Genomic DNA, 20,963 nt, shown 5'->3' with positions numbered 1-20,963 from the left:
TTTTTCACAACTTTGTTCATAGCAAATACCAAAAGAAATGCAAATGTCACGTTCTAATGCATGGAGGTTTAAAGTGAAGATTCGTTCTGAACAGCTTTACTCTCCACCCCAGTCTGAACCCTCTTAGAGAAGCTTTCTGTCATTTCCTTAAGTAGTCTTCAGGAATAGTTCTCCAGGATCCTTGAAGGACTTTCCAAAGCTTTTCTTTTCTGCCTTTTGTTCCGTACTCTGTCCAGAGGATCCACACTGCTTCAATAATGTTGAAATCTGGGTTCTGTGGCGGATCCATCCCTCCATCAGAGCTGTTTCTACTGATCTTCTGTCCAGTTCTTGTGTCATGTGACATACCTCAGGCTTTTCTTCCTGTTCCCTTCCTTAACAGTCATAAAGGCCATTTCTGATGAGGTTTCAGCCAACAGTAGATGCATCAACTGAAGGTCCAAGCACCAGGTCCTGGTTCAGGTCTTTGCTGGATTTGTTCCTATATTTTCAGCACATCACTTTTCAGATCCTGTTCAACTGCTGTGGGTAGATTTTCAGTCCTGACAGATCATTGGTTCATCTCTTGAGTTAAGAGATTGTTTATGTTCAAATGATTTATAGGTCAGTAAAGTAGTTTAATGAATGAAAATTAACAGAAGTGAAAAGCAAAGAATGTCAAGAAAAAAACACTGAAAAGGCTTCAGAAGGATGGAAACCTGTTGGTCAAAACCATTTAAAAATATTAAAACCATTTCTGAAAGTTGGGAAGGTTTTGCTTTTAAAGTCTCACCGGAAGTGGTATTGCATGTTTTAACTTGACAGGATCAGCTGCTTCCGGTTCGTAGGCGAGGTTCAGTGACAGCTGCGGAGCTCCGGGCTCCAGACTTCTGCTTGTTTTTATCCGACAGAACAAACAACTAAAGACGATAAAACAAAAAGGAAGCAACGAGAAAGAGGAAATTTTAACTCCTGTAACTAAAGAAAACTACTTAAAATTTCCGGTGAAGAATTAGGAGGAAAACGACGCGGTGAGTTGAAAACAGAACCGTTATCTTTTCTTTGTCTGGTTCATAAGAATCTGCTGAGCCTCGGAAAATGCGGAAACAAATATAAATAAGTTATTTTCTTCTTCTTTAATTAACAAAAACTGTTTTAACTCGTTTCTTTTCTTTTGTTTCATATTTATGATTTTAAAATAGGTTTTCTTGTAAGAAATCCAGACATTCCTTCCTTCTTTCTGTTAGACTATACCCATACAAGCTTTAATATTTTTTAAAATACAGTTATTATATATATTTCTATGTGAAAAAATAAACCACAGCACAGTCCAGATTTACATCATGTTGGAAATATTGTCAGAATGCGGTTAACAATAGCATCAAGATATAATATTTACACTATATATATATATATATATATATATATACTCATTAGGGGGTAAAATAAAAAAAACGAAAATATATATTTTAACATTTTAAGCAAATTTGTTTAAATGAATGGGATTTTTTCTAAATTAAATTTGAAGTAGTTTAATAAGTAAGCATCTAAGCTGCTTAACCACTTTCATTTGAATTATTTAATAAACATTAAACAAAAATAATATATCATTAAATTATTTGAAACAGTAGAAAAGCAAAAATACAATAATTTACTTTAAAAAAGAAGCAATAACATAAAGGAGACTGATGATAATAATAAATTAAATCCCAAAATAAAGTCAGGTCAGCAACATTTCCTTTTTATTTACATTTAAAAACTTTAATTGAGTTGCTGAAGGAGATGAAATGGTTTGGTCCATCGACGCGTTTTCCTCCAACATCAGCAGCTCCAGCAGAAAACAGGCTGCTGCTGCAAGGCATGCTGGGAAACACAGGATGGGGAGAGTCCAATATGACACACATGAGGGGGAACTTATTAAATATGATGAAGCCCTGGAGGTGAAAGACATGTGCAGAAAAATCCTTTAATCTGTAGTTTATAGGTCTAATAAACATATAAATGAGACTTTCAGTTCTGTAGAGTTTTAGTATTTTTATTAACCAACACAAAGCCCTGATTTTTTCTGCTTTTCCACATTCTGTTTAGTTACACACAAAAAAGCAGGAAATGTTCATGCTTCCTTTTACTCTCCAAACAGCCAGAGTCCAGACAATAGAGCCGAGAGAAACGCATGGAAGGACACGACAAACATCACTCACGTGTCCGACATTCAGTGTTCCAGTTTTGAAAAGAAAAGAAGGATTGGAGTTGTTTTGGCTTCTTTGTAGGATTTGGTCTGCTGAACGGCGCGTCAGGAAGTTGCTCCCTACAGGACTCATCTTAGGAAAAGTCTGAGAAGAAACAGCCAGAAAGACCCAAATCCTTTCAAATCAGAATGCTAAAAATCTAAAGATGATGAACCGTCACAAACGCAAGAAATGAAACAAAGAAAAATGTTTTTTTTTTTTTTTTTTTTTTGTGGTTTGTTCCATTTTTTCCACCTTTAATCAAACTTTGTCATCGTGAAGCAACTAATTTGTCAGTTACTTCAGACTGACTGTAAGTAACAGACTTACTGACAGCTGTATGGTTTTATCCTTTGACCTTTATGTCACTGTGGCTGTAAAGAAGAAATTATATTTAATTTCACTCAGACAGAAAAGTCTGACACGTCTTTAGATTTGAAAGCACCACATTTCAGAAATGAGTCCCTAATAGTGCTCGCCCTGAAGACAAACAGGAGAAAGTTGAAGGAATAAACAATAAAACAAGAGTTTGTGGATGATGAGAAGGAGGCCGTCTGCTAACCCACTGATCTCACTTTATCAGCTTTTTTACCAATTGAATCTTTGGTGATGTGTCCTCCTCGTGGGGCCCCTGTGGCTCTGTTTTTTGCTCTGTTCGTTGGTCATTTGTGCCTCCTGTCATTGCAATGGGATGTTAAGGTTTCGATAAAGAGCAGTTATTTCAGGAATCCGTTTTCTTGCTGTTTGGATCAGTTGTATTAACATGACGTCACATCCGCCTTATTAATCATGTGTCCACGTGGTTAAAGTTTCATAAATCACTACTTCAGCTGGTTAGAGACCTTCTCTGTTTGCTGACCACGGCTAAATTAAAGCTCATGGGATAATAAAAAGTCAACAACATGTGAGTTGAGCTAATTTTCTGTTGGGATACTTTTGGAGTCATAGTAAAAGGAACATTATTTATTTATTTTATTAAGATGTAATAATATCAGTTTATGTGTTTTTTGGTGCGGACTAGATAAAGATGGCACGCAGCACAAATAAAAAACGTTTCAGGCTTGCTTAAAAAAACTTTCAGGATGAATCTGAATATGTCTTTAGAATGATGCAGCTGTAACAAGCCCTCTATCAGATTATAGAACAGTATGGGAACATCATAAAGTGAAATCAGAACAGAATTTAAAGTTTTACTACAAACAGTTCAGGTAAAGTCTCCAAAATGGTTGGTTTTAATCGGTCAAGAGGACATAGACGGGGCTTCTTTAAAACATCGAGGGCCATTAGAGGGAAACAGCTGGTAGTGGTTTATTTACATCAGGGCTCCGCAGCCTGCTTTAAACCTTCCTAACTGGTGTGTAATTCTGCATGGACAGGTTCATTTATGTTCTTTCCCAATGATGTTCACTTACCTGCACGTTTGATTTGTGACAAGAAATTAGCAAACAACAGAAAAATGAAGCAGTGAAAGACATTTCCAGCAACACTCAGCATTTCCTAAAAGTACCAAACAAAAAAGTGTTTTTTAGTGGAAATCTGAACAGTGCAGACATAAAAGAAGTGGATCATGTCCTCAACACAAACAGAGAATACGCAAAAACATTGTTCTTAAACATATTAGAGCATCCATAATTAGACTTAACTGAAGTTAGAGACACGTCTCTCAGCACAAAAACCTAAAATGACAACAAACATCCCGATTTAGAAACGGCTTCATCTCCAGAAGAGCCAGTCATTCATGAGTCAAGCGATGTTGGCGCTATTGAGCAGAAATGGTTATTTTGTAGATGTGTGACCTCTGATGATGTGGAGGTTTACCTTTTTATCATGACACATAAACCTGTTTGATTCTTTTTAAGAATCAAGCAGGTTTTGCTTATTTGTGGGGCTGGTAATAAAAATGGCTCTTTTATTGCTATAAAACACCTAAAGTTGTTCTTCTAGGATCAGAAACCACTCAGGATTTGTCATGAAGGGTCTTAATACCAGCAGCTTCCACCATCCACTCACCACCATGTTCTAGTCTTCCAAGGTTTTCCAGGTTTTCCTCTGCTTGTCCATGTAGAAGCTGGTCTGAAGCAGCAGAAAGTTCCTGATACCAGGAACTGAACTGTTGGGTATTTCTGATTTAAAAAGAAAACATCTTTAACACCTAATATATTTAATACATGCAGTTTCTGACACCTATTTCATTGTTTTGTAGTAAAACTTTGCTTAAAACCATGTTGTTTACAATCTGATACTTGTCTTCTGCCCCCTAGTGGACACCTTTTGCACTGCAATAATTCTAACATTATTTGGCCATAAACGGTACATATATGCAAATTATTTTCTGGCCATTATTTCTTGGCTCAGGCACTAAGGGATTAAATCTGTCTTGGATAATGTAAAGGGGTGCATGCTGATCAATGCAACAGTCAGATGATCAGAGCTTTGGTTGTATCTATTAGTTGCAAACCCCAATTTTCCTGGAGTTAAATTAGCCTCTTAGCAATAAGCTCTTTATCTTCTCTCTCAGAAAATAAATGACCTGTTTTTACTTACATGGATACACATGATTGTTTCTGGGGTGGTACCTCAAAGCTACTAATCTTGTACCCTCAACAGCAGGAACTTATTTGTAATTTTGCTGTTTGTACCTTATAAAGACCTGCATAGTAGATTTAGGGCACATTACATTACATTACAGCCATTTAGCAGACGCTTTTCTCCAAAGCGACTTACATCTGAGAGTAAGCAGTAGCGTTAAGGGTCTTGCCCAAAGACCCAACTGGAAGGTGTTAATATTCGTCCCCGCATGGGAGATGGTTGCCCTGCCAACTGAGATATCCAGCCACTAGTACTGTACAGTCTTTATGAGGTACAAAGAACAGAAATAAATACCCACTCCTGAGGGTACCACCCCAGTGACAATCCTTTGTACACGTAAAGTCAGATAGTTGTTGTATCTTCTGATATAAATAACTCTGCAACATTTACGGCGAATCAGTGATGAATTTGTTCTTCTAGATGCGAAGCAGAGATGAAGAAATGAAAAGTGGTTTGGAACGTTGTCTGTGTGAGTTGTTCCTGAGCAGACGAAGAGTTAACAGGAAACATGATCTCAGAGTCACGGCCCCCCTGTTTTTCTCTGCTTTTCTTCTCAGGCTGCTGCTTCGTTCCTGCAGGATGTCACAGGGCTGCAGCAAGAAAACACGTCGCTGAAACTTCGAGCCGAGCAGGAGCCCGTTGAAAGGTAAGAAACTTATCCAGCTCTGGTTTAGTCTGACTCCGGTTAATCCCTCAGTTCCCAGACGAGAAGAACCTCCTCTGATCAGCTCTGCAGGGATTAACTGGACTGACAGATTTAATCTTTACTTATTGTTGTCACATTTACGGCTTTACCAAGAACACCAGAGAGAACATCAGCCTCTAGATTTACCCACACACAAAACTCTCTTTAAAAATCAAAGTTTTTTCACAGTTGTTTTCAGAAAGTTTTCAGTCCTCTAACAAAGTGTTTGTGTCTCTCACCAGCAGGCGTCGGCTTTCTGATCTCTTTCACAGATCCACAGAAAAACATGGCTCTGTTCTTCTCTGGAGCCGTTACAAGTACGTCACCGACACACTCCAACATCAGGGACACATTCATGAACATGCCGAGGATTCATCCAGGAGGGGGAGGCGCTCCTCAGCTGAGTTTAAGTCTGAGAGGAGCTGCAGAAAGTCCAGGCTCATGTCCGTCTTTAAATACAATATGCAGCCGCCTCCCGTCTGAGCCAACATCCTTTTTATTTATTATTATTAATATTTATATAGTGATGAAGAGCACACTTACCAACACAGTGAAGATGTGAGACGTTAAGTTTTAAAAGGAAGAAAGCAGGTGAATTTAAAAAAGAAAAAAATAGGAAAATACAAAGAAAAAAGAATAAATACAAACACATGAAGGAAATAAGGACTGAATGTTAAACGGGTGTGGTAAAAAAAAAATCTCTGTGATAGAAAAAAATGACAATAATTCTACTAGTAAACATGTTTTATTATTATTATTATTATAATTATTATTATTATTAATAATAATAATAATAATAAGAAGAAGAAGCATAAAAATAATTAAGTAATTAAACTATTTTTATTATTTCATTATTTATAGCACTTTCATAAATAAATATTACAAAGTGTTAACAACTTAAAGCATTAAATTAACAAATAAGAGCAACATTGGTATTAATAGCTTGAAAAATAAATGGGGGTGTTGAACATTTGCTTCATGTACGTTAACCCTAATTTCAGCTGGTCCAGGTTCAAGTCCTGGTCTGGGGCCTCTAACTGCACGACATTCCCCTTTCCTGTCACACTACTGTCAAATAAATGCCAAAATATTTCATAAAAATAAATTAAATAAGGAAATAAGTCAATGAGAATCAGAAAAGTAGAATAAATAAATAAGTAAAGTCTCTTCAATAATAACAAAATAATGCAAGTGGTAATAATAATAATAATAATAATAATAATAATATTAATAAAGTAGTTTTTTTCTCCTCAGCCTTTATGAATAACAAAATAGACTGATGGTTTTACCATTATTTATCACGTTTTCATCATATTAAATATCACTGTCACTAACATAGTAGTGATAGTGATCTTTATTTTTATCACCATAAACATCACTATGGTAGGAGGCCTCAATTTAGACCCGGAAATTATGATAAGGTAACTTCCTGTCAAACTTTCCACCAATCAGAGAGCTTAAATTGACAGTAATGTCCAATCAGGAGCAGCCAAAGATCAACAAGTGAGCAGAAAGCTGGAGTTGGTTTAGTGAGGATAGCAGGTAAATAGAAGCAGGAATAACTGGAAATGAGGAAAAAGTGGAAACATGGAAATAGTTTCTGTTGTGTGTTTGTTTCAATAACAATACTTTTTCTCCTGAAAGCCAAGACTTGAGAGAATGATGTGCAGATGAGAAAAGGCTTGGTTACTGTTGATCTGTGTGTTATTTCTACTAAGTTCTGTTAGTGATAAATTACGTTTTGTATCTATTGATACACTCATTTTTCATAAGTTTAGCTTCATAATCTGACAACTGAGGCTGTCCTGAAAGTGTAACGTCAGCATGCTGACTGGGATTAAAAGTGTTGAGCTTCTACAGGCAGTTTATATGTATAACAAAATCAGCAGACTGAAGATAGCAAAAATGGCTTAGAGTTTTAAGGGTTAAGTCACCTGTTTGATGACTTTTACATGTAAAAACATGATATTTTAACTATTGTATGAAGCAGCTAGTTTTAAACGGGTTTGTTTGATATACTTGCGTACACCTGCAGGAGATGGTGGTCAGGACGTTTTGTTTGGACAGTGAGGGAGGATCTGTGAGCTAAAAGTTGGTGGGTTTTTACACAACTTTACTTCTGCTCCAGTTTTAAATCATATAAATAAAATGGGACCAAGCAGCACATTATTATGTACATGTGTTGGGCGGAAACATGATGTCATCCAGAGTGGATTCTAAGCCCCGCCCCTTTTGAGGAGCCTCATGACAGCATGACCGATGTGCCTCAAACACGCTGATCTGTGTTGTTGTCACATTCCTGTGATATGTGTCGCCTGCATGTCTCCTCGGCTCTGAAGAGTAAATTTACTCAGGAATGTTGTCGGGCTGATAAAAGTCTGGAAACCGGTTTGCTTCTGAGTCTGACTCCGTCTTTTCTAACTTGTGTTCAGGCTCCCCCGTCAAACGGAGGCTTCGGAGCAACAACACCTGCCAGAGGTAAAATCAATGAATCTTTGTGTAAATGATGGTTTGTTGTCATAGCAACAACAATACAGTACAGCTACCATGTTGTAACGTTGTTAGTTTAACCCTTCTGGGTGATTATGGACTTTTTTTGTCAGTTTGGCTCATTTTTCTCGCGACGTTTGGTGATATTAACACATATGGGGAGATTTTTTTTGTAATAAATTCCTCTTAAAGAAATTTCAATTTTTCTAAAAGGTCAACAAGACACTGAAAACACATTTATTGTGTCGTTAGTGGACAAGAAAATGCTCAAAATCTGCTATAAAAACATTACAGATTAATATTTTCCCACGTTTCCTTCACTCAAATTGCAAAATCAACTTCAATCCAGAAATAACAAATGTGTAATTGCTCAAACTATTTTAACCCTTTAAAGGCCAGTTGGATGACATAATGTCACCGTTTTAATTGGGAAAAACAAAAGTATTGTTATTTTAAATCATAGATTTTGAGTGTTTTTGGATTTTATTTAAAGATCAGTGTTTGTTCTACAGTTTTATGTTTTTCTCTCATCAGTCTGACATTTAAATGGTTTAAATTAATTGGACAAATTACACATTTGGTCGTTGTGTTTAAGACTAAAGTTGTCTGGAAGCGATGAACAAAAGAATTAATCTGTAGTTTTTCTTTTTAGCAGTTTTTGGGGAAGAAAAAAAAGAGAGATAAAAAAGAAAAAGGAAAAAAAAAAACTAACAATGCTTCAATTAATATAATTAATTCATTGGATTAATTACTAATTTGTTGCACATTTAAAACCTAACTTTAAATACAATCCTCAGTCTGCCCAAATCTGTTATAATAAAATTATTTTAAATGTTTTTTCTTTTCTTAAAAATAGTGACATCATGTCACGAAACATTTAAAGGATTAAAATCATTTGAATAATTACATACTTGATAGTTTCATGACAAAAGTTGATTAAAAGACTTTTAAAAAGTAGAAAATATAAATCTGAATTGTTTTTATAGCAGTTTTGTGGGCAAGGACTTTTTGTCTTATAATGACCTGATAGGTTTGCAGATTGAAGGAACACATGACGGTTAATTAAAGACAAGTTCAAATACATCATATACATAGAAACTTGTGGCTCTAAATCTGCATTAATGCAGCTGTTAAACATAAGAAGCAAAAACCTGACAAAGCAGGTTAGGTATCAGGGATGCAGCTCTGGCTCAGATCTGCTCTCTACAGTTTCCACCTATAATCTACAGAAAGTTTCTGGTGTGTCTCTGACTGCATGCTACCTGTTCATGTGGAAACACTGACTAATCCTGGAAAACGTCTCCATTTCCCACCGAGTTCGGAGGTTTAAATGGAAAATCTCTGTCACATTTGGCCAGAGGTCGGAGTATAACTTTAGCTGTAGCTTTCTTCTTCTTTTCTGAGTTGAGTTCAGGACTGAGGACTGGGTGGGTTTGCGTTTGAGTCTCAGAAGTCCAGTTAGACCTCTTCACTGTACACCACTGCCTTAATGAGTTTTAATGTGAAGAACCATCAAAGAACGACTAAAGACGATGAAAATGTGATGATGACCACATTTTAAAGGTCCAGTATATAAGAATTACTGACATCTAGTGGTAAAGATGGGTGGAGCAGAGTTGTGAATATATGGTGGCTGTTAGTGGCCAAAATTCTTCCAGACATAAATATTTCTCAGACCAGCTTCTACAGATGAAAACATGGAAAACGTTGGAAGTCTAGAACTTCCTGGTCCATGGAGGGTGAAAGCAGGTGGGATTAAGACCCTTCATGACTAATCCTCGTTGTTTCTGCTCCTGGATGTACACGTTGTGGTGGTATGTAGCATGACTGCTACGTGTGTTAAAAAAAACACGACTGGTTGTTTCACTTTATCATGGAGACCAGTCTCTGTAATCTTCAACAGAAGAATTGCTGGGACGAGGTTCACACACCACCTTTCTTAGTGTCTTTTTTATATAAATCCTTGGTTTGTTCTCCTAGTTTTTGATTTCATGTGGAAATCTAAAGAAAGCTTGATTTCTTTCACTATTTGAATAACTGAAACAACCAAAAACAATGTAAAGCAATCAAGAAAACATAATTCACCACATACACTCTGGTCCACAGCGAGTCAAGCCGACCAGAACCAGAACAAACGAGGAGGATGTGACGTGATGTGAAAACAAACCATTTAGACATCATGATCTGCCCTCGTTATGATTTTTAATGTTTTAAAAGAACTTGTTTGTTAAAGTGGATGAAGTGGCGTCAGGAGTTTATTTTAAACCAGACGAGGTACTGGTTTCATACTGGTATCCACCATTCTCACCTCCCACCTGTCTCCTGCAGCCTCGACCTGTCCCTCCTCTCTCCTGACTCCTCCTACGTCTGCTACCCCTCAGCGGACGGGGGCAGCCCCTGCAGCTGCCGCCGCTCGCCACGCCTCCTCACCAATGGCTACTACGCCGTCACAGAGGACAGCTTCAGCTGGGACGAGGACGGGAACGTGTCGCTGACGCCCTGCAAAACCAGCGTGTCCTACAAGGAGAACCTGGTCAGGTGAGACCGTCCTTCCTCTGGCTGAAGCATCCTGCACTGCTGAACATATTAACAAGCTTCTAAATCTCAGTGTCACAAGATTTTAATGGTACTTTTGATTTTCAGGACCAATTTTTACAAACAGTTCAAATAATTCTGCTTAATTTTAGTCCAGTTACAATCCAGTTAAATCAAACATATTATTTAAATTAGTCCAATTTCTATTAACTGTGTTCATATAAACCAGTTAATTAAACATAAAGACTGAGCTAAGGAAGCCAAGAGTTCCATCAGATCTTCAATCATCCATCCTGAACTCCATGAGGAGACAGCGGAGAGGAAAACCTCCATCAGAACCAGAACCAGGATGGAAAACCTCCAGCAGAACCAGGAAGAAAAACCTCTATCAGAACCAGAACCAGAAAGAAAAACCTCCATCAGAACCAGAACCAGGATGGAAAACCTCCATCAGAACCAGAACCAGGATGGAAAATCTCCATCAGAACCAGAACCAGAAAGGAAAACCTCCATCAGAACCAGAACCAGGAAGAAAACCTCCATCAGAACCAGAAAGAAAAACCTCTATCAGAACCAGAACCAGGAACAAGTCAAAGCAACAAGTCGGTTCACTTTCTGTTTATCAGACCGGTTCACTCTGCAGGATTATGTCAGCAGCAAGCAACAAAACTGCACACACACACGCACACACACAGAGCGATGAGGTCACTGTCAACAGCCAATCAGAGCAAGGCTTGCAGCACATGTCAGGCAGGTTTACAGGCTATAAATTCCTTATCAGTGACTTCAGCTGTGTTCAGGGGCCTCAGTGTGATGTCATCTACCCTGGTTGCTAGGAGACCAAGTTATGTTATTGAGTGTTTGAGCTCCAACATGATTTTCATGGCTGTTGAACTGTGCAGCTGCAGACTTTCAGTGGTTTTATGCTCAGGTCCTGAACCGACTCCAACTGCTGCTGCCAAGCCTCCACCGACATGACAACACGACCACGTTTCATCCATGAATCTGAGCTCGTCTAGTTCACCTTTTATTCACAGGTTCACTTTGTTTTAGTTTTCCATCCATCCATTTTCTGCCGCTTATCCGGAGTCGGGTCGTGGGGGCAGCTGCCTAAGCAGGGAAACCCAGACTTCCCTCTCCCTGGCCACATTCACCAGCTCATCCGGAGGGATCCCGAGGTGTTCCCAGGCCAGCCGAGAGATGTAGTCCGTCCAGCGTGTCCTGGGTCTTCCTCAGGACTTCCTTCCGGTGGGACGTGCCCCGAACACTTCACCAGGGAGGCGTCCAGGAGGCATCCTAACCAGATGCCCGAGCCACCTCATCTGGCTCCTCTCAAGGTGGAGGAGCAGCGGCTCTACTCTGAGCCCCTCCCGGATCTCCGAGCTTCTCACCCTATCTCTAAGGGAGAGCCCGGCCACCCTGCGGAGGAAACTCATTTTGGCTGTTGGTATTCGCGATCTTGTTCTTTCGGTCACTACCCACAGCTCGTGACCATAGGTGAGGGTAGGAACGTAGATCGACCGGTAAATCGAAAGCTTTGCCTTTTGGCTCAGCTCCTTCTTCACCACGACAGACCGATGCAGAGTCCGCATCACTGCAGACGCCGCACCGATCCACCTGTCAATCTCCCACTCCATCTTTCCCTCACTCGTAAACAAGACCCAGAGATACGTGAACTCCTCCAATTGGGGCAGGACTCTATCGCAGACCCGGAGAGAGCACTCCACCCTTTTCCGGCTGAGGACCATGGTCTCGGACTTGGAGGTGCTGATTCTCATCCCAGCCGCTTCACACTCGGCTGCGAATCGCTCCAGTGAGAGCTGAAGATCACGGCCTGATGAAGCCAACAGAACCACATCATCCGCAAAGAGCAGAGACCCAATCCTGAGGCCATCCTCAGAGATCAGATTAATCAACATTTACTGAAGCAAGTAAGTTTCTTTGCTTCACTTTGTGTTAATTTTATTTGACATTTTACTCATTTGGTCCCATCAGTCTTTCTTACTGGTTTCATGGACGTTTGGTTCCACCTTGTGGCCGTTTTGTCTCTTTGAAGTTGTTTTGCAAATGTTTTTCTCTCAGAGCTGGGTATACATTTTTAATTTATTTGGTTGTTTGTCTGTTTTTAATTATTCTGTGTCACATTCTTGATATCTGGTTTCCTTTTCTGGTCATTTTCTGCGATTTTAAAGTTTTTTTTATTTAAAAATAATTTTTTTTTAAAAATAGATTATTTTTTTTTATGCTGAAGTCATTTAGATCTACTTTTGTCATCATTTTGAAGTTGTTCGTCTCTGTGTGTTATTTTTGGAGCTCTTTTGAGTAATTTTGTCCCATTTGATTTTTTTCTTGTTTCTGTCTTAATGTTTTTGACATTTTGAAGTAGCTTTGCAGTCTCATCAGGACTTTTTTGTTTGTTAGTGGTTATTTCTGGTGGTTTTCTAGTTGATAACTTTGTAGTTATTTTGTGTCACTTACTGTGATACAAGGTTATTTATTTAAGGTATAATTATTTAATAACATATTGTTATTGCAAATGGATTAATAAAGTATTTCTGATTCTGGTTATTGTAATTTAATGAACTTAGAATAATTGTCAGGCTTATAAATTGTAATTTAATAATATCTGTAGAAAGCTAAATGATATTTAAAAGCTGCATCTTGGTGTGAAGAAAAATATAAAAATAAACAACATTAAAACAAAGTGATGAAAAGAAATATTTAAAATTATCTCTATGTTGTTGAGCAGCAGGAGTTACAACAAAAGTCCCTAAAAATTAAATTAAATTAATAAAAAAAAAAAAAAACAAAGTAAGATGAAGGGGAAAAAAGTAAAATAAAATAAATTGACGTAAAAAAAACTACAATAAAATAGAATAAGATTTAAAAAACAAAGTAAAAGAAAATGAAAAAATAAAATTCCATTAATTAAAATATAAAATGTAATAAAATTAACTAAATTAAAATAATTTAGCTTGAACGTATTAAAAACCCTGGCAGATGGTGTGAACACCTGGATGGCTTTTCTTTCTTCAGGGTTTTCCGGCGCCGACGGCGGCCTCGCAGCGCTCTGGTTCGCCTGCTGAGCAACGTCACGGAGAGCTGCCAGTCGTGGCTGGACCAAAAGGTCTTCAGAGGCGTGTTCAGAACCGGGCACAACCAGAACCAGGACCAGGATCAGGAGGAGGACCGGGATCGAGGCTTGGACTTGGACCAGGACAGAGATCTGGACTGGTCCAGGATCAGCCATGAGGGCCCCGCTCTGCTGGACGAGTCTCTGTGGTCAGGACTGAACAGCACCGAGCTGGACGACACTCGCAGCTTCACTTACGGTGGGTACCAGCTTCAGACATCACCGTTAATTATATATTATAATCTATATTTTTTATGTCAGTCAAACTCATTTTCTCTCATTCAGACCCCACTGAAGTCCCGCCCCCTCCTGATAAAGAAGCTCCGCCTCCAAAGCTGCTCATCCAGGAGGAGATCTGCTCTGAGATCTGTCAATCAAAGAAGCGCTTCACCCAAACGCTGAGCGGCCTCTCTGAAGTCCCGCCTCCCTCACCTTTCTACGTCACCAGCTGCAGCTGTCAGGCGTCCCCAGAGCACACAGGTGAGCTGCAGGTTGCTAATGAACCATTCACACTGCAGCTGCAAAACCCCAGAGCATGATGGGAAACGGCTGATTGGTTCATGTTTGATCATCATGAATTTTTACAGAAACTTTTATTTTTTAAACAGGAAGGAAGGAAAAGTGTTCTCTCTGGTTCTGATTTGGTTGGTTCTGTTTCTGATGAGTGTTTTTATGTTTCAGGGTTAACGATGAAGGCCTTTCTCCTCCTCATCTTCATCATCTTCTTCTTCACTGCTCTGTACTCGGGGTAAGACTTTTTCTTTGGATCTGCTTTAAAAGCAGTTCGATAAGTTTAAAGACCGCAGCTTAATGCTGCATTCAGGAAACCTTGAAAGTGGGAATTTTTAACTCTAAATCTCAGGATTATTTACCTGAAGAATGAGATAAACAAATAAGATGTTTTGTTTGCTGTATAACCTGTTTTTCTGGGAAAATTGGACCCAGATTACTGACTAGGAAATCCAAATTCTTATTATGTCTTTTTGTGACTTTTGTTGGAGATTAAAAAAGATACCATTAGAAATAAATCTGAATTATTCACCCCTTTTTCAATAATTCCCTCTACCCTCAGCAGGTGTTCGTTGCTGGCTAACACCATGTTGCTCACATTGTCATGAACACATGCACCTACTTTTCCAGTTAGTCTTCAGTGTCCAGCAGCCATGACGTTTCCAGCATTGTATCTGTCATCACTTTGGTCTGCAGAGCCGCTTTGTGGATTTTCCAGCTGAGTCGGAACAACTTGTCATGGTTAAATTTAAGTGCGTTGTTGCTCTGCCCATGGATCATCGGTTTCTACGGTCTAATGATGATGCTTTTTCTTGATGGGACTCTAACTCGAGCTCGACTAAGTCCAGCTCAGTGCCACCAGACCAGGTTCAACCCCGACGTCTCCCTGACCCACTTTCTACTGCTGAACTATAAAGGACACTAAAGCCCACACAATGTTAAAAATATAACAAACTAATAAAAAAAACTAGTTTATGGAAGTCAAACATACAAAGAACATATCACGTTTTACAATTTCCTTTTGGAGATTGTCTTTTTTAAATTTCATTATTGATGACATCATGATGATGTCACAAATAATCGATTTTGAAAGGCCTTTAAAAACCACCTAAAATCTCCATCCTCTCCATCCTTATTGTTTTCCTCCCGGTAGGTGCCTGTGGTGGAGCTCCGCTGTGACGTCAGCCGTGTTTGTGACGATCACGACATTTATGCGTGAGTTACAAAACATGCTCTGAAACACGCTACAGCTACTTCAGTAGTTCAGCGTTGAAACGTTGTGGATCTGATCTCTTTCAGTCCTGACGAAGTCGGGGCCGATGGGCGAGTGGAGGAGAGCGAAGACGGAGGTGAGTCTGAAGTCAACCCGGTTTCACGCCCTCTGCCTGCAGGGAAGAACGAAGTTTACAGCTTTTTACTGATTCTCTGTTTCAGGACATCACATCCAGAAATGAGTAAAACTCTGAGGAGAGACGGATGAAGCGAGAAGGTCTTCGGGAATCAGTAGAAATATTTTATCATTATTTCTATTTTACTTAATGTTTGCATGTAAGTTTCACTGACATAGTAAACATGTCCTGAGCTCTGGAAGCTTTTACAGAAACACCTGTTCGATGCTAAAAATTCTTCCTTTTTTAATCAAAAGCTTTGATATTTTTGCTCTGAATTAAATAATGAAGAATAACACAATAAAGAAAAAAATGACTTTAATTAATCAGCTTCATCCTCAGCATCATGTTCGGATGTTTGCTGTTAAAATGCAGAAGGAGCTCAGGTACAGAGACACCAGTTAGTTTAGCAGCTCAGAGGAGTGAATAACTTCCATGTCAGATATAGAAATATACCCAAGTGTTTCTTCTCTTCTTAGTGGTTGAACTTGGCTGTTTTGAGCTGTCCAAAGTGACCAAACATCAGACTTTGTGTGTCTGGAAAAGAAATTCAGGTTTAAAAGGGCAAATAGAAAATCAGAGTTTTGACTTTTTCTTAAAAAATAAAACAAATGCACAAAAAATCATCTGTAATTTGTTGCTGCGCGATAAAAAAACAGCACAGATTATTTTTACATTAAAGATGCACCAGCGTGGATTTTAATCCCAGTTGCTGCTCATAGACGGGCTTTTCTCCCACTCTGATTGGTTTAGAATAATTTGATTATTGATTAACTGATCACTGACTTTATAGATGAAAATATTCACAATATTCCTGAAAATTCTCACCTTACGCTCATTACATTCCGCTAGTTCCAGAGTAATAAAAACTTTCCTGGTGCAGCTTTAACATCAGGTATCATGTAACAAATGTAGTGAATTCTGAATATTAAATGTTTCCTGCAGCATTTTGTGGCTGTAAAGTGCCTTTACATCAGCCAGCTGGGCAGAAATGTTAAACGTACGAGCAGTGCAGGGTAGAAACAATAAACAGACCTCTGCAGTTAACGTGGACAGGTGCTTCTTAACAGTTACAATAAACTAATGCAAACCTTCTTTAATGAAGCAATCAGCAGCAGAATAACCAGATTTTAGATGTTTGTCCGTCTCCTGCTTGTAAACATACGAAAACACTGCAGGAACAGCGACGTACGTGCACCTGCAGTGGATCTAAATCAGGTCTGAAAGCAGCTTTTATTGTTTGTCAACAGTCTGGTTTTGTTTTAGAGTAAAATCCAGCTGAAAACATCCACCTGTCTAAAGTGTGTGTGGTTCAATTAGTGTCATGATAATTGAGGAAAGCAGCATTTATTTACCGTTTATTTAAACACACACACACACACACACACACACAAAAAGAAAATGCTGGCCAATCTGGAGGCTGCCAAAAAGATTGTTTTATGAAGAAATTCCCCAAATAACACATTGTGATGACTTCGTTCTTCAGTAGTCTGTTAACAAAATTAGCAACAGCACAATCTTGACTACTTCTGCAGTTTCCATGGAAACAAGAGTTTCTCTTACATAATCCCTATGTAATTAGAGACGTCTGTTTCCAACATCACTGACCTCATATTTCCATGAGTCCCTTTACGGCCGAGACATACTAGCTGTTAGCAACGGGTCTGCATCCACATCATGGCTGCCATGCAGTCCTAGCGGTCGTAGGCCGCTCGCATTGACGTGATGTAACATGTCATGTGCGCGAGTTACAATATTGACTTGAGCGCTAGAGGCACTAGTGAACAAAAGCATGACCACGAGGTCAGAGGTCAACGCAATGGCAGATAGTTTTGAAAAGCGCCTCTCGGAACTTGTTCGCAGCTACCGGTATTTTTCTTCCCCGTTGCACAGTACAAACACTCGTGCCTTAACAGTTGGCAACACGTTGGTAAACTGTTGTTTACAGAAATGTGAAAATTTTATCAGCAGAAAAATCAGTCCAGGGTGTACCCTGCCTCTCACCTGCTAAAACGCTGGGATAGGCTCCAGCTCACCCACGACCCGTAATGGAATAAGCGGTCAAGATAATGGATGGATGGATGGATGGATGGAAAAATCACTATCTATTAAAACCTCTGGGTTCTTTTTGTTGTTGATTTTCAGTTATTATGACACAAATTTAACCCCATACACTTTTAATTATGTCACATCTTTGCTCATTTAAAACTCGATGTGAAACAGATTTGTCTATGTGGGAGCAATAAAATTCAGAAAATGGGGGAAAAAAAAATACAGAAAAACCTCAAGAACGGGCCAGAAGAATGTTTGTGGATTTGGACGAGGGTCTTTAAAGTCACTGCGAAAGTCAAAAAGAGAAGGAAAAGTAGCCCTGACCAAGAAATGTAAAGAAAAACGAGTACTGTACAACTTTATGAGGCTCTGGCCGTATAAAGTCTTTTTTAAATAACGCATTTCAATCATGTTTGGACCTCAAACTACGCCAAGATTTAAAAACGAAGAGATGAGCTGCGCTTGGTTTCACCGACAGCTCGGCTCAGCTCTTCCTGTGTGAACGTTTTCAGTGTCTGTCTTTGTGTAATGAAATGAATAAATATTTAACCAGAGAGGCAAAGAAATCTTTAGCTCCTCATGTTTCAGATTCTATAAACCCTTTAGGGTGAATTTAAAATAAAATGAATGCTGCATTTTGGTCACACAAAATATAATTTAATCGCCAGTTTCTGACTTGAACCTGGTCTGAAATATCTAACGCACAAAATTATACGTAGAAAAATTAAATTCAAATTTACTACAGTGGGATTTGATTTAAATGCAGCATCAGTTCTGTAACATGAAAGGTTATAAGAAGACTTGACTTAAGTGCCAAATTTATTTAAGAAAAATCAGGTAAATGTCCGTTAAGACCAACAAAAACTAAATATATTTAATTTTTTCTGCTTTTTTGAGCTGCGCTTGGTCGTATTTGTACTTTAAAAATGAGTTGACTGTTTTACGTTGAGTGTTTGAGCTTACAGAGAATCAGCATCCCTGTCTGAATCAGATTGTTTTGGCCTTTTCTAGCTCCATTTTTGGTTTTCTGCTAAAATCAGAGCTATTTGTGTTTGTTGAGATGGTGGAGACAGAAATGGAGCAAAAACCCCATGAATATGTGCAACCCTCATTCTGCTGCCCCTTGTGGCCTGAATGTGTCAGTGCAGCTTCAAATGAGAAAATTTAAACATGGAAATCTTGTGAAATTATTCCTTTACTGAAACTGGATTATCAGATTTTTTTATACCCTTGGAGCTAAATTTATGGTTAGATGTTTGGGTGATGTGTAAAGCACTGAACACGGTGTTAATGATGTAGTATTTTATATTTTTATTTCCATTGACTGCACTTGTTTCCAAAGAGGGAAATGTGATACTCTGCTTTTGTTGGCACTTATTATTCTTATTTTAATGTGTCTGTGTTTTATTACAGTATCTGACAGCAGCTGTTTGCAGATCTGTCAAATTAAATCTTAAAACAAAGGACAAACTAAAAAAAAAGAAAAAGTTAGGTGTTCAGTAGAAGTATAAAGTAAAGTGACTGGAGTCGGGAAAATTTCATTATCCAGCCTGATGATGTGTTTTAAGATTTAATTTTTACAGCATGTTGTCAGATATGTTGTTGTTCCAGTAAAAGTTTTATTTTAAGTAAATGTTTATGATTAAACCATTAAAGACAAACCACATCTGTTTGTGTATTTTTATTTAAAGTCCCAGCGTGTAAGAATAGGAAATATATACATTTAATAAATAATTCAAAGCAGCGTGTGATTAAAAAATCGGTTCTTTTAAACTTATTATTCATAAAAATAACATGCTTTTGCATGGCCCTGTAATGTTACCATGGCTGTTTGTCCCGACATCTACTCGACTTTTTCTGCTGATTTTTAAGCACAAAAAACAACAAAAAAAACTTTATTGACGTTTCAAAGCTGCTTTACAGACTGTCTCATTCTCTCCGGATTACTAGCTGCACCCTTTTAAATAGACCCAGTAGTCTACTGTTTACTAACTTGCTCCAATCAGTAAATCCTGATTGAAAGTATTTTTTCTATTGAAATGTATTTGCTTTTGCTTTTCATTGAATTGAACCATTTGCAGCCATGAACCCACATGAACGCAGCGTGGAAGAGGCATGCACAGATGGAAGTGGAGAAAGTGGAAGAGTTTTTGGTTATGGATGTTGTTTTGTGGGAAATGTGATGAGGATGGAAGAGAAAGAACAGAAAGCAGTGCCTGATCTGAACTTTAAGGTTCAGTGTGTAAGAAGTACTGACATCTAGTGGTAAAGATGGGCATAGCACAGATATGAATGGTTGTTGTGTAGTCTTCTTCTATGGTTCTTTTTAAGGCGTTATGTATCCCAAACCTGCTTTAGCAGCGATCGCTCTTCTCATCTATTCTCTCATCTTGATTACTGTTTCACAAACTGGTCCCACAAGCATAACTGGACTAAAACGTGTAGAATCACTGAAGAAAAAAGCTCTAAAAAATATAAAAGACTTGCACCACCACCATAGGAGGAATATGTTTAACTAAAATCACTCACCAGAGGAGACTGAGGTGCCCACAGATGCACCACTGTGCTGTCAGTGAGGGGTAGAAACATCTGGAATTAGACACATACACCACATTTACATCCCCAACCAGTTCTCCCAGTGAGACAGATCCAGCTGTAGTTATCAGACTTGCTTCTGTATTTGGTTTTTTAGCTACACTCTAACCTTATGCTCTTGAAATGTGACGTTTAAATCTTACCTGTTATAAAATATTTACTACCAGTTTATACTTTACTTTTTTAGGTTTATGTGTTGTTGAGGTTGGTTTGAGATCTGCCAAGGAACAACAGAATTAGCAGTAATGCTAACTCTGCACTTATTTACATTTTCTAACTTTTTACTTTTGTTACACCTGGATTAAATGAAGGGCTCGTTACCAGGCCTCTGCAGAGCTGAAAAGTTGTGTCTAAAAGCTGCAGAATGGGAGCCCTCAAGAGCTGGACTCGGGCACGCCTAATATAGATGAATCAATTATTGATAGCCGGTGCATGAGAGTCGCTATCTACAACTTCACCACTAGATTTAAATAACTCCTGAAGAAACAAGTCTTCCGTTTGTGTGCTCTTCATCAGCTTTTTACTGTCTGAAAGTGACGTCTTTGTTGATCGTTTCCATCTTTAAAACTCTGTTATCAACAAACTGTTGCATTTAAAACAGCAGCTAGCGCCTGCAGGGTTTGTTTCTGTTCATCTTCTGGTGAAAACATCCTGGAACCTGAAGGCAACACAAAGAACAAAATACCTGACTTCATCTGGAAGAAGACCTGCAGCCAAAATGTAAACTTTTATTTCAATTCAACGTATTTGCATCACTTCACTTTACATCAACTCAAGGC

At 38.5% G+C, this 20,963-nt stretch overlaps 1 protein-coding gene across 4 annotated transcripts; it reads left to right on the top strand.

Moving 5' to 3' along the window:
• The first annotated feature begins 832 nt into the window (after positions 1 to 832).
• On the top strand, positions 833 to 19,094 carry tmem71 (transmembrane protein 71). Of its 4 annotated transcripts, none has more exons than XM_041992472.1 (11): positions 833 to 1,010; positions 5,354 to 5,430; positions 5,722 to 5,798; positions 7,914 to 7,959; positions 10,300 to 10,509; positions 13,543 to 13,838; positions 13,925 to 14,119; positions 14,321 to 14,387; positions 15,303 to 15,364; positions 15,449 to 15,498; positions 15,584 to 19,094. In XM_041992472.1, the coding sequence occupies exons 3-11, from the start codon at positions 5,768 to 5,770 to the stop codon at positions 15,605 to 15,607; spliced, it is 981 nt and encodes a 326-aa protein (XP_041848406.1). In that variant the 5' UTR covers positions 833 to 1,010; positions 5,354 to 5,430; positions 5,722 to 5,767; the 3' UTR covers positions 15,608 to 19,094. The 4 variants fall into 4 exon arrangements, with proteins under 4 accessions (XP_041848406.1, XP_041848407.1, XP_041848405.1 ...); XM_041992473.1 differs by having other exon boundaries at positions 5,354 to 5,442; positions 5,754 to 5,798; XM_041992471.1 differs by having other exon boundaries at positions 5,354 to 5,442; positions 5,727 to 5,798.
• Positions 19,095 to 20,963: the final 1,869 nt, after the last annotated feature.

This window comes from Melanotaenia boesemani, chromosome 8 (assembly GCF_017639745.1).
Source record: "Melanotaenia boesemani isolate fMelBoe1 chromosome 8, fMelBoe1.pri, whole genome shotgun sequence".
Lineage (NCBI taxonomy): Eukaryota > Metazoa > Chordata > Actinopteri > Atheriniformes > Melanotaeniidae > Melanotaenia > Melanotaenia boesemani.
This window is presented reverse-complemented; position numbering and strand designations above follow the sequence as displayed.

Coding starts and splice junctions, on each gene's coding strand:
- tmem71 (XM_041992472.1), top strand. CDS start 5,768: ATGGCTCTGTTCTTCTCTGGAGCCGTTACAA. Junction 7,960..10,299: donor AGCAACAACACCTGCCAGAG/GTAAAATCAATG, acceptor TGTCTCCTGCAG/CCTCGACCTGTCCCTCCTCT. Junction 15,499..15,583: donor GGAGGAGAGCGAAGACGGAG/GTGAGTCTGAAG, acceptor TCTCTGTTTCAG/GACATCACATCCAGAAATGA.